The sequence below is a fragment of the Dryobates pubescens genome, chromosome 4 (genome assembly GCF_014839835.1).
Source record: "Dryobates pubescens isolate bDryPub1 chromosome 4, bDryPub1.pri, whole genome shotgun sequence".
Lineage (NCBI taxonomy): Eukaryota > Metazoa > Chordata > Aves > Piciformes > Picidae > Dryobates > Dryobates pubescens.
The window spans coordinates 24,814,037-24,827,016 of NC_071615.1; the positions used below are offsets into that span (position 1 = coordinate 24,814,037).

At 42.4% G+C, this 12,980-nt stretch overlaps 1 protein-coding gene across 1 annotated transcript in view; it reads left to right on the forward strand.

The window, feature by feature from the left end:
• TNS3 (tensin 3) overlaps nucleotides 1–12,980 on the forward strand; it is a 111,971-nt gene that overhangs the window by 16,564 nt on the left and 82,427 nt on the right. Inside the window, exons 7-13 of the mRNA XM_054160963.1 lie at nucleotides 650–733; nucleotides 4,182–4,294; nucleotides 5,377–5,437; nucleotides 5,597–5,672; nucleotides 7,639–7,768; nucleotides 8,737–8,802; nucleotides 11,436–11,540. Coding sequence (XP_054016938.1) covers nucleotides 650–733; nucleotides 4,182–4,294; nucleotides 5,377–5,437; nucleotides 5,597–5,672; nucleotides 7,639–7,768; nucleotides 8,737–8,802; nucleotides 11,436–11,540 — 635 coding nt within the window. The remainder of the gene's footprint in view (nucleotides 1–649; nucleotides 734–4,181; nucleotides 4,295–5,376; nucleotides 5,438–5,596; nucleotides 5,673–7,638; nucleotides 7,769–8,736; nucleotides 8,803–11,435; nucleotides 11,541–12,980) is intronic.

The window sequence follows — 12,980 nt, forward strand, 5'->3', positions numbered from 1 at the left end:
CTCACCATGTTTCCCCTTAATTCTGTGTTTGAAGAGTTTGTGTTTGTCTGATGCAAAGCACTTCTTGTTCAAAGATCGACACTTTTATTTCAGATGTTCTCTCCCTTGGTAGCTCAAAGCACAGGACCAAAGAGTGAATTAATTATTTAACCATTTAAATGATCCTCTAGTCTGACATCCTTTGCATCTGGTGTCCTGTGCTGTAGTCAGAGCTAGGAAGAGGTTTTTATCTCCATAATGTTGCTGCTGCTATTTTAGAAAGAGAATCAATTTATATTTTGCAGAGAGAACTCCCCAGTGGCACTCTCAGGAAATTATGGCAAGTATCCTCCTTTTGCAGGCTGAGATGCTTGGCTTCACTAAAGTTTGTTGTATTACGACTTTAACACATGTTGGAAATCTGCCATCCAGTTAATTGCCTCAAGAAGGAAACTGCCTTAAGGTGTGGAATGAGGAGGTGTTAGTGGAAAAGTCATTCTTTTCTGACATATTAGTGCCAGAGCTACTACTTAGGTGCTGCTTCTCTCTTTTGCTTCCTTTTCTTCTTTCTCCCTCCAAATATTTTGGCATATTTGAAGCAGTACCCTGCTGAATTTCCAAGATAACCCCAAACTGGAATAACAAGGTATCTGTGTCTCTGTTTTGACAGTGCTGATCAGGCTCTAGACAGATTTGCTATGAAGAAATTCTTTGATGATAAAGTTTCAGCTTTAATGCAGCCATCCCAAAGAAGGTATTTAATTTGTTTCTAATTCATAGCACTAAGAAATGCTCTTGTTATCTTCTGCCCCCATCCCTTACTCCCTCCCTTGCCATGTGAAGACTTTTTCTACAACCCTGCAGTGATTTCTGAACTCTCAGCATTTCATCTTATATTAATATTCCTTGACTGATTGTATCTCTCCTTCACTTCTTGCATGTAACCCAACGGATAAAAACCTTTGTACCTATGTGTGTTCTTACTGCATTGTTACCAAAGTGATATGACACAATTTATTTCTTGATTGCTATAAGATAATAATAAACTAACTTACATGATGTGTGTGCAAGCTCTAAAGCTAGAGATGAAACTGGTGTAAATGGTGGTACCTAGGTTTCCTACCCTCTTCAAGGACACGTGCTTGATTCTTCTGGGGGATTGGAAGGGGGAGTCTCAGAGACAGTCTTGCCTGATGGAATTAGTGTCTTTGCTCACCAGTACTTAACTTGGGCTGTCCTTCCCATCTTCCAGACACACGTGCGCACAGGTACTTGGGAGTGTCACTCCCCATGAGAACAGAGGAGGTTCTGACCCTTTGTCAGAATGGTTCCCCTCTGGAACCTGTCTTTTCCTGCCTTTGCCTGACCTAGCAGTGGCTGCTAATCCTTCTGCAGACAAAGGAAGCCCAACTGTAATATTTGTTGGTAATGTTGCAATCCTCTTTTGATCCCATTTTGATCAGTTAGTGGCCTGAGTCTCTTTCCTAATGTGCTTTTTTCTCTTGACACCATTCTTGGATAATTAACTGATGGTGTCCATGTTAAAATCCAGTTGATACATAAACAGGTAAAATTTAGGTGAACATAAGAATGATCACATTTGAAAATACACCCATTCTTTGATTTTGAAACTTCTGCTCCACTAAGTTTGGTCCAAAAAAAAAGCAATAAAATTGTATGCATTAAGTGCATCAGTCCTGAAAATACCACTTAACCTTTTCCCACTGCTGCTTGGATGCTCTAACAGTGGCAAGCAAAAGTGACTCCAGACCACATCTATGCTGAACCCCTTCTGGGAATACTCAAAATGGATATTTTTCTCAGATAAGTTGCTGAAGGTTTGCCTGAATAAAAAACTGCAGTTATACACCCCTTGTATTTAAGAATTGCTTATAAACCTTAAGGGTAAGTCTTTGAACACGCTTCTCAAAAATAAGCCAGCTGCCTCTATAAGTATCTTAAATGCATTGCTTTGAGAAAGGGGTTCCAAAATTCAGTCAGATTTGGGAATGATTAAAATGTGATAGTGGTAAAGAGAAAATTTTGAGACTGAGAGGTCACTGACAGAACATTTTACTGCATGTTTTTTGTGTCACATATGTGTGCAGTTCGTATATTTGTGCTTTTGATGTGCCAAATATTTTCAGAAAGACTGAAGGAGGAATCCAAAAAGCCAAGCTGTCTTGTCTTAGTGTTTCAAAATAAAGTGAGCTTTGCTAGCTGTCCATAAACTGAAATGTGCTTTAAAACCACCACAGGTTTTACTACCCTGTTCTGGGGTAGTAAAGCTGTTGTCGTTGGCCAGGATATCTTTAGTTGTGGTGTTACCAGGAGAATGGAGTAAGGGATCAGTCAATGAAATCTGTTCTTAAAGTGGGGGGAAAAGAGACGAGTTTCTTTTTGCTGGACATGCTTGAGAGTGAAGTTAAAGGAAGTTTTTTTAATGGACAATGTAAGAAAAAGGGGCTCAAAGCTGGTTGGAAAAACTCAAGGAGAGTAGTTTTCTGTGGTTATTTAAGGAGCTAGGAGGAATTTGTTTAGCACACACTGCACTGATGTTCACTTGAGTGTACTCATTTGTGAGCTTGTGACCAAATCAGGTATTAGGTACCAGAACTACAACAATTTGCATGTTGCTATGGTAGTTTTCCACTGAGTGGTATCAGTTGTCATTACAAAGATGTTATTTGCCTGCACTGGTCTTAATGCTGAGATTTCTAACAAGGGCACTTCTTGTTCTGGTAATGAAGTGCACTTCTCTGTATATGGAGTGGGACCAATGTCATGGTGCTGTGAAAACCAACCAAGACCTTGAGCTGCAACTAGAAATATTTACCAAACCAACTGACTTTTCTGTGTCTGCTACTACCTTTCTTATTTTGGGTAGTGATGTAAATAACTGAAATGAAGAGGTACACATTAGCAATGTAACAGCCATTGATTTGCTAAAGTGGTAGGTTAAAAGGATGGGAGCACACTGCATTGGGTTAGGAACTGGCTGGAAGGCTGAGCCCAGAGAGTGATGGTGAATGGTGCCACATCCAGCTGGCGGCCAGTCACTAGCGGTGTGCCCCAAGGATCAGTGCTGGGCCCTGTGCTCTTTAACATCTTTATTGATGATCTGGATGAGGGCATTGAGTCCATCATCAATAAATTTGCTGACAACACCAAGCTGGGGGCAGGAGTTGATCTTCTGGAGGGTAGAGAGGCTCTGCAGAGGGACCTCAATAGGCTGGACAGATGGGCAGAGTCCAACGGCATGAGATTTAACACATCCAAGTGCTGGGTTCTGCACATTGGCCACAACAACCCCATGCAGAGCTACAGGCTGGGGTCAGAGTGGCTGGAGAGCAGTCAGGTGGAAAGGGACCTGGGGGTACTGGGTGATGGTAGGCTGAACATGAGCCTGCAGTGTGCCCAGGCAGCCAAGAGGGCCAATGACATCCTGGCCTGCATCAAGAGCAGTGTGGCCAGCAGGAGCAGGGAGGTCATTCTGCCCCTGTACACTGCACTGGTTAGGCTGCACCTCAAGTACTGTGTCCAGTTCTGGGCCCCTCAGTTTAGGAAGGATGTTGACTTGCTGGAACGAGTCCAGAGAAGGGCAACAAAGTTGGTGAGGGGTTTGGAGCACAAGCCCTACAAGGAGAGGCTGAGGGAGCTGGGGATGCTTAGCCTGGAGAGGAGGAGACTCAGGGGTGACCTTATTACTCTCTACAACTACCTGAAGGGAAGTTGTAGACAGGCAGATGTTGGTCTCCTCTCCCATGCAGCCAGTACCAGAACAGGAGGACACAGTCTCAGGCTGTGCCAGGGGAGGTTTAGGTTGGATGTTAGGAAGAAGTTCTATACAGAGAGAGTGATTGCCCATTGGAATGTGCTGCCCAGGGAGGTGGTGGAGTCACCATCATTGGAGGTGTTCAGGAGGAGACTTGATGGGGTGCTTGGTGCCGTGGCTTAGTTGTTTAGGTGGGTTGGATTGGTTGAGGGATTGGACATGATGATCTTGAAGGTTTCTTCCAACCTGGTTGGTTTATTATTATTATTATTATATTAATGTTATTTTGTGAGGAGCATTTTTCCTGGAGTTGTGACAATCCTATCCACTACCCATTGCCTAGGAATATTAATATGTACAGAATGTATTTCTCTGATATAGTTGCATCACTGCTTTTATTTAATTCAGAAAACTTTTGTGGTTTTAGATACGTGCAGTTCTTAAGTGGCCTTCTCTCTGGATCTGTGAAAATGAATGCAACTCCTATTTTCCTGCACTATGTTATCCTTCATGGCATCCCTAGCTTTGATGCTGGAAGAGGTAAATTACCTACCTTCTCCTATCCATGTGTAGGCTCAAAATCTTGTTTCATTTTGGAGCTTTCTAGAAAGCTGCAAGAATCTCACCATAGAATTGATGCTGGTCCAAATGTTCCCAGTAAGAAAGAAGAGAAGTGTGTTAAGAGTGAGAATTACAGCAGGTGAAATAAAATTCTTGTCCTTTGTTAAATAAAGAGTTGATATTATTAATGTCTACCTAATTTCTGGCTGGTTGTGATCTCAGTCATTGCAAAAGAGTGGAGAACCTGGTCAGGTTACCCAGTAATTTCCTTCTTCAGGAAATAGACATAAACATAATTATAATCATAAATGGAATCTCTTTCCTGTTTTGAGATTGGATTTTCTCTAGAAAAGTCATTTGGATGTGTTGCAATTTTTAGGTGGCTTTAAAAAACAAAATGTTAAACCAAGATACTGTGCTAGCTCATAGTAAAGCAGTATAACTCTTATTTTATTATATGGCAGTTATAGAACACCTGTCTTTTGAAGTGTCATCAGCATGAATCTGCAATGCTTCATTGTCATTGCTATTCACCCTGGTTTTATTTCCCAAGTAACTATTTCAATAAAGACCAAGGGTATGGTTTCTTACAGTAAAAACACTAAGGGACTTACTAGTTTTGAAACAAAACTGCAGATCAAACATTTTCTTTCATTGTGAAACCACTTTTTGGGTTTGTGCATGTGTGTGGTTTGGGTTTTTGTGGATTTTTGTGTGGTTTGGTATTTTTTGTCCACTCTTTCTTCCCTTACTAATTCTGGTTCCTTGCAGAAAACATGGGAAGGCAGGCACATAGACATTTAATAAGGAGCAAAGTATTCCCTCTCTCTTTCCTTACCAGAAACCTTTAAGATCAGGAAAAAGTGTGGGGTTTTTTCATGAAATATATTCAAATACTTTTCCTGCATAAGCCACTTTTGCTTTGAAGGCTATGTTGACAGTCAGTGTTGTATCACTTGTGTACCACTTCTCAGTCTGGATGTCCATGAAACTACCTAGTTGTAACACTCAGATAAAGAAAAATAATTACAGAAGAGTCTTTTCTGTTGACTTCTTTTCAGCTTGTCAGCCTTTTCTGAAGTTATACCAGGCTATGCAACCAGTTTATACATCTGGAATATAGTAAGTCATAAGCATTTTCCTTTATGTATGAATCCAGGTTTTAAGTCTGAAAGTTGCAGAATTTCATAGCTTCTTTCTTTTTTTTTTTCTTAAATTATTGTTTTCTTTGTGTTTTTCTTTAAATTGTAAATTTCATTTTTCTTTTCTCTCCTGTTAAAGTAGCGTAGGATCAGAGAATAAAAGCCGGATCTGCATTGCTATAGACCCTGCCCAGCTTCTGAAGGGAGATATTATGGTAAGTTAATGGTACGGAATCAAATTCTACTCCCATGCCATTTAGTGGACAGTCTCTGACCAGTTTTGTGTCCTTGCTAAAAAAAGAAGTTGAGCAAATGATTGCAAATGTAGCACAAATTAATTTGGTCCTAAACCTTGAGTTCTGTAGGGATTGAAATTAGAATAGAATAAACCAGGTTGGAAAAGACCTTTGAGATCATCGAGTCCAAGCTATCACCCAACACTATCTAATCAACTAAACCATGGCACCAAGTGCCCCATCCAGTCTCTTCTTAAACACCTTCAGTGGTGGTGACTCCACCACCTCCCTGGGCAGCCCATTCCAATGGCAAATCACTCTCTCTGTGAAGAATTTCCTAAACCTCCCCTGGCACAGCTTGAGACTGTGTCCTCTTGTTCTGGTGCTGGTTGCTTGGAAGAAGAGACCAACCCCCACCTGGCTGCAACCTCCTTTCAGGTAGTTGTAAACAGCAATAAGGTCTCCCCTGAGCCTCCTCTTCTTCAGGCTAAGCAAGCCCAGCTCCCTCAGCCTCTCCTCATAGGGCTTGTGCTCCAAACCCCTCCCCAGCTTTGTTGCCTTTCTCTGGACATGTTCCAGCAAGTCAACATCTTTCCTAAACTGAGGGACCCAAAACTGGACACAGGACTCAAGGTGTGGCCTAACCAGTGCTGAGTACAGGGGCAGAATGACTTCATATAAATTCTTGTAAGTTCTTATAAATTCTTATAAAACTCGGGAGCTGAAACAATTGTTCTCAACATTTCCATTTCATAGCATCACTAAGTACAGTAAGCAGCTTTTGTTGCCAGTTTCTTTATTAAAAATTGTTTTATGGCACGTTTGTAACTCAGCATTAAAATAGCCTTAGTGGCAGTAATGTTGCACACAATGTGCACAATCCTGAAAGTATATGCTATAATGAAAATAACTGATTCTAAATCATTTTGGGACATAAAAAGTGTGTGATACCAGAGAAAAGCTTTCTTATTATACAAGCACATGCAGGATTTGGAAGGCACTTTATACACACTAATGTAGTGCATATAATCCCTGTGTGCAAAGCAAAACTCTGGCTGTGTGGCAGCACTGTCATTTTAAATGCTAGCCAAGAAGGCCAACAGCATCCTGGCCTGTGTCAGGAGCAGTGTGACCGGCAGGACCACAAGAGTGACTGTCCCTCTGGATTCAGCACTGGTGAGGCCACACCTTGAGTTCTGGGCCCCTCAATACAAGAAAGACTTTGAGGTGCTGGTATCATCAGGGTGATATAACAATTTCAGTGCTGCGACTGAGATTGCCAGCATTTGTGTGTATGTCTGTAAGAATGCTGAGTGGCTTTGCATTACAGTTGACTTGAAGACTTAGTAAGTAAAATATCCTCAGGTCTAGTCTAAGGGAAGGTGATATTAGAGAGTAGGTGTATTGTGTTCCCTTTCATCTGCTGGAATTCATCCTTGGTGTTATTTTTCAGAGTTCTGTGTTGTTCTAGCTGAGGTGTCAAAACTACTACCAACCTCCCACAGTAATGTAAAATGAGATCCTGTCAGCACTAGAGTAGGTTTTAAGAAAGTAATAAAATAGATGTAATCAACTTGCAGGCTTGCTTCTAAAAACCCTGCTTATTCTCCAGTCTTGTTGAAAAGGGTGTGCTAGGATTCAGCTTTACCTTCATTTGGTACCATGAAGGATGGATATTAGTCAGTGTTCCAACATGGTACTGACAGATGTTGTGATAGTGATTGGTGACTGATGGTGATGAAAATGGAAATTACTGTTTGGACACATCAAGATCTATCTTGCCTCAGGCCTGGATAATTTTGAAGGGTTGAGTAACACATACCCTATGTGTTACATCATCAGAGGTGTCTGCAGTAAATGGCACCGCTCTACTTAATTAATGCATGGACATGCAGCTCTTCAGTGTTGTAAGAAATGACTTCCTGATGTGTTTCCCCCTTTCCAGCTGAAGTGTTACCACAAAAAGTACCACTCAGCTACTCGTGATGTGGTTTTTCGCCTTCAGTTTCACACTGGAGCTATTCAAGGAAATGGCCTGGTGTTTGGCAAAGAGGACTTGGACAATGCCAACAAAGGTACTTGCCTTCTGTGGCTGGTTGGATGTGTGTGGGGGTACGTGTGTGTGCCTGTGCATGTGATGATCATCTTCAGGACCTGTTTTCAAAAGGGTTTTTGGATTTTTTTTCCACCCATCTCTGTTTTTTGGGAAAGGGAGACTGCTTTGTGTAAGCTAGCTCATTGCATGTGACACAGGTGAACCCCTAATGAGAAGAAGAGCCCTTCAAGTGAGTTAACTTGTCAAAATAATTCAGATACTGCTCCACAGTCCTTATCACTTCCTCTCACAGACATTTGTTTACAGTGGTGACTGTTAGTCACCATTACGGGAAATAAGATGAGCTAAGCTGATCCCTTTCGTGGCTGACAAAAACAGTCACAGAGCCTGATACTATGTTTGTGACCTAGTCTGCTAAAGTATGGAGATCTTCCTACATAGTTCAGAACATCCAAAACTGGAGGTACAGTTTTTAGGCATATTTGAAAATGTGTGTAGCTAGTCTTTGTATTTTCCAAATTCTTCCCTCAGTTTTATTTTGCTGTGTTTATATGCAGGATTGTAACTCTCTCACCTGACTAGTTACTAACAAACCACAATCAAATAGATTTTTCTGCACTTATGGCCGCACAAAAGTTTTGTGCTCAAGTATTGTAGTTTTGTAGTAAATTTGATTTTGCTTCTGGGTGTGTTTTCCTTTAAAAAGCCAAAATCGGTCATGTCTGTCTAGAGAGAGGTTTGAGAGCTGTACATCTGTTCTGCTTTTGACTGTTCTTGGATGTAAACAAAACTCCACCTGACACTTCTGTGATCTTTTCTGGAGAACGTGTGGGACAAATAATGTGGCTCTTGTAGAAACCATTTGCAAAGCTATAAGTGAGAGTGGTGAGGGTATGTGTCAGTAGCTGTAGAGAATCCTCATTTCTGAGTGCCTTGAAACTGCTTTCCTGGAAGACAGCTTGCTGAAATTCTGTCCTTTCTTCTCAGATGACCGTTTCCCTGATTATGGCAGAGTGGAATTAGTGTTTTCAGGAACTCCAGAGAAAATTCAAGGTGAGTGTACAGAAAAAGAAGTATGCTTAGTTTAAAAATAACCACAATAAAATGTTTATTTGTTCTGCTTCTCCTGCAGAAGATCTGAAATTGAACTCTACTGTTGAAATATGTAATACAATTACTGGATTAAATAAAAAAAATGTAATGCAGACTCTACATTGACCTCAGCATAGTAGTGACCAAGTTGTGTTTTAAAACTGTATTGGGACAGTTGCTGATGACTAGTATAAAACATCTTTCTATCTGTGTAGAACATGCATAGCGTAGGCAGCTTGGCCCACCCTGAGTGACAGAAGTGGCCTAGCACATCACCTTTTTTGGATATCGTCATGACTGATTATGTTTGCATAATCAGTTTGGCTGGTTTTCAGTTTACCACAGAGATGCACAGCTCTGGTTTAGTTGGAAATGCTTCTGCTCTGAAGCTGGCTTGGAGAGTATATCCCTTAAGAACAGGCCCAAGGAGAAGTACTTGGAGGTGTCAGTTGATGAAAAATTCAACATGAGCCAGCGATGTGCACTTGCAGCCCAGAAGCCAAACGTGTCCTGGACTGCATCAAAAGAAGTGTGACCAGAAGGAGGAGGGAGGTGATTTTCCCCCTCTTCTCTGCTCTCCTGAGTATCTGCAGTACTGCATCCAGTTCTGGGGGCCATCAGAACAAGAGGGACATGGAACTGCTGGAGTAGATCCAGAAGAGGCCACAAAGATGATCAGAGGGCTGGAGCATCTCCACTATGAGGACAAGCTGAGAGAGTTGGGGCTGTTCAGCCTGGAGAAAAGAAGGCTCCAAATGATAGCTTAAAGCAACCTTGCAGTAACTGAAGAGGGCCTACAGGAAAGCTGGAGAGTGGATTTTTACAAGGGCTTCTAGTGATAGGATGAGGGGAAACAGCTTTAAGCTTGAGGAGGGGAGATTTACACTGGATATTAGGAAGAAATTCTTGACTGTGAGGGTGGTGAAACACTGGCACAGGTTGCCCAGGGAAGTTGTAGATGTCCCCTTCCTGGAGGTGTTCAAGGGCAGGTTGTCTGAGGCCTTGAGCAATCTGGTCTAGTGGAAGGTGTCCCTGCCCATGGCAGGGGGGTTGGAACTAGATGATCTGTAGGGTCCTTTCCAACCCAAACCATTCCATGATTCTGTGATCCTGTATGCCTCTGGAATTCTGATGTGTCTTAAGAACAATTGCTTCTGTGGTCCTGCTCATCACACTTGCTGATACAGGCCAGGATGCTGTTGGTCGTCTTGGCCATGCTGGCTCATGTTCAGCCAGTTACCAATCAACACCCCCAGGTCTTTCTCTGTTGGGCAGTTTCCAGCCACTCTGCCCCAGGCCTGGAGCGTTCGTGGGGTTATTATGACCCAAGTGCAGAACCCAGCACTTGGCTCTGCAGAGCCTTCCTATCCTCAAACAGGTCAACATGCCCTCCAAGGTCAATGTCACCTGCAAACTCACTGAGGGTGCACTTGATTCACAGATTGCATTGGGTTGGAAGGGACTTTCAAAGGTCATCTTGTTCAAACCCTCCTGCAGTCAGCAGTGACATGTCCTATTAAGTGAGGCTGCCTAGAGCCACATCAAGTCTGATCCCATCATCCATATCAATGATAAAGATGTTAAAGAGACTTGTCCCCAGTGATGGGCCCTGGGGAATACCACCTGTGACCAGCCACTAACTGGAATTAACTCCATTCACCACCACTCTGAGTCCTGCCATCCAGCCAGTTCTTAACCCAGTGAAGCCACATTTGGCAGCTTCCAGGAACTGGGAGAGACACAGAGTGGCTATTTCAAGTTTTCCTGTTCATCATTATTACTATGTTGTTCTGGTATCAGAAGATAATCTGTAAGAGCCTTATCACTCCTTTAGTGCCATCTCTTTGTGCTTGTGGTGTAATCCTGGAAAGCTCTTTGTTTTATTGTGCCTTGCCTTCAGTATGGGTGCATCATTGGTGTTAGTTGTCTTCAGGGGCTGATCCAAGTTGTTAGAGATACAGCATAATCAAGAAGATAAAATTCTCTGCTTGTACATTCAGTAATCACAGAATGTCAGAGGGTGGAAGTGACCTCCAGAGATCATAGAGTCCAACCCCCCTGCCAAATGCAGGATCACCTAGGGGTAGTCTGCACAGGAATGCATCCAGGTGGGTTTTGAAAGTCTCCAGAGGAGACTCCACAACCCCCCTGGGCAGCCTGTTCCAGAGCTCTGTCACCCTCACTGTAAAGAAGTTTCTCCTCATGTTGAGATGAAACCTTCTATGTTCAAGTTTGTATCCATTGTTCCTTGTCTTACTACTGTGCACCACTGAGAAGAGCTTGGCCCCCTCTGCTTAACACCAACCCCTCAGATACTTGTAGACACTGATGAGATCCCCTCTCAGTCTTCTCTTTGCAAGACTAAACAGCCCCAGGTCTCAGTCACTCTTCATGGGGGAGATGCTCAAGCTTAGGGTTTTTTAAGCTCATTTATCTATCCCCTTTCCCCCTGTTGTCGCTGCTTACATTTCAGAATATGATATTGCAGTTTGGGGAGTGAACTTCTGTCAGAAGGCCACATACATGGGTGTGTGTATCTCATTACAGATGGGGCTGTGACAATTTTGGGTCTCAAAGAGATGTTTGTTCTTTAGGATGTGAACACCTTCAGAATAACCATGGAGTGATAGTGGATTACAATACCTCAGACCCACTGATACGCTGGGATTCCTATGAAAACATGAGCCCCGATGGGGAAGGTGAGTTGTTTGGTCACTTGAGACCTTTCACAGCTTTGCCAGAGCTCCAGGATAGCTCATTTGCCTCCTAATGCTGCTTCACCCATATGCTCAGTAGCTGTCTGCACTTGCCTGTTTAGCTTTAGTGCCTCTGAGGGATAGAAAGCTGGAGTAGTTGTTTAAGAGAGATTTTTGTTAATGCACTGACTTGGGCAAAGACACAACTGGCGGATAGAAGTTACTTTTTTGTTTGTAAATTTGCTTGAAGTGTGGGTGTGGGTTTTTTGTTGTTGTTGGGGGTTTGTTTGTTTGTTTTTGTGGGTTGGTTTGGTTTGGCTTTTTTCATTCTAAAGCTTTTATTTGAAATCCTGTTACAGAATACTAAGAACAACAAAATTATGTGGGAGTCTGTAGTCTTCAGTACTTCTGTTATCTGGAGTGTTGCAGGAGGTGTGAGGAAAACCAAACAGCAGAGGGTCTGCATATTTCCCCTGATGAGTTTACCTGTTTCCAAACTGCCCCTTTATTTCTTTAGACTTTGTTCTGTAATCTGCTGATACGTGCAGAATATGAAAGCTTCTAGTCACTGCTTTCAGATTCTGACTCCAGCATAAATGCTTTCCTGATGCTTTGCTTAGGTGAATGTTGTGCATTTAATGGATATAGTTTTCCTGTAAGGACTCAGAATGTCCCATCTGTTGCCTGCCCACCTCAGTACACATGCAGGCTTGACACTGTGGCAAGTGAAAACATGAGAGAAGATACTGAGTGGATGCCAAAGTCCTTTTTTAATTTTTACAACTCTCCTGTATGACATGAAAGGGAGGTGGAGCTGTGAGAGTGAATTAGCTGCTCTTAAGGCTCAGTTTCCATTGATTTCTATAATGTGAATTCAGCACTGACCATCTAATGACAGCAGTAGTGAGACTTAAAGGCAGAGGTGTACTGGGAGCTTGACTTTGTTCCACTGCATTGTACTTGTAAAGAAGTATTTCCTAATCCACAGGAGACTTCAATCTGCAGAAAAGTGGAGTAGTTATTGGGCACTGTCACATGGGGCAGGTAGAGCATCAAAGGTTTTATAGTTGGATAAGACTGTTCAGTGTCTTTTAGAAGGCATAACATCAGAAAGAATGTGATGATTCAGCCTGAATCTTGGCTGAAGATGATTTCTGCTTAGGATGTTTCCATATAATTTGCTTCCTTCCCTGCCGCTGCAATCCTTTCCCACCTTCTTTGTATATACTTAGCCCTCAGCAAGCAATGCATTGATGTCAGATATTGTTCAATTGCTTAGATTGGTCAGATTAACTTTTCCATCCTCCCACATTGCCTTGTAGGTAGAGGCAATTGAAAGCAGAGGTAAATGTGTAGGCAGCACATGGCTGGAAGACAGAGAACCGTGTGCCGCTCCTGTCTTGTGGAAGGCTTGATCACATTCACAAGTACAATTAGCTTGTT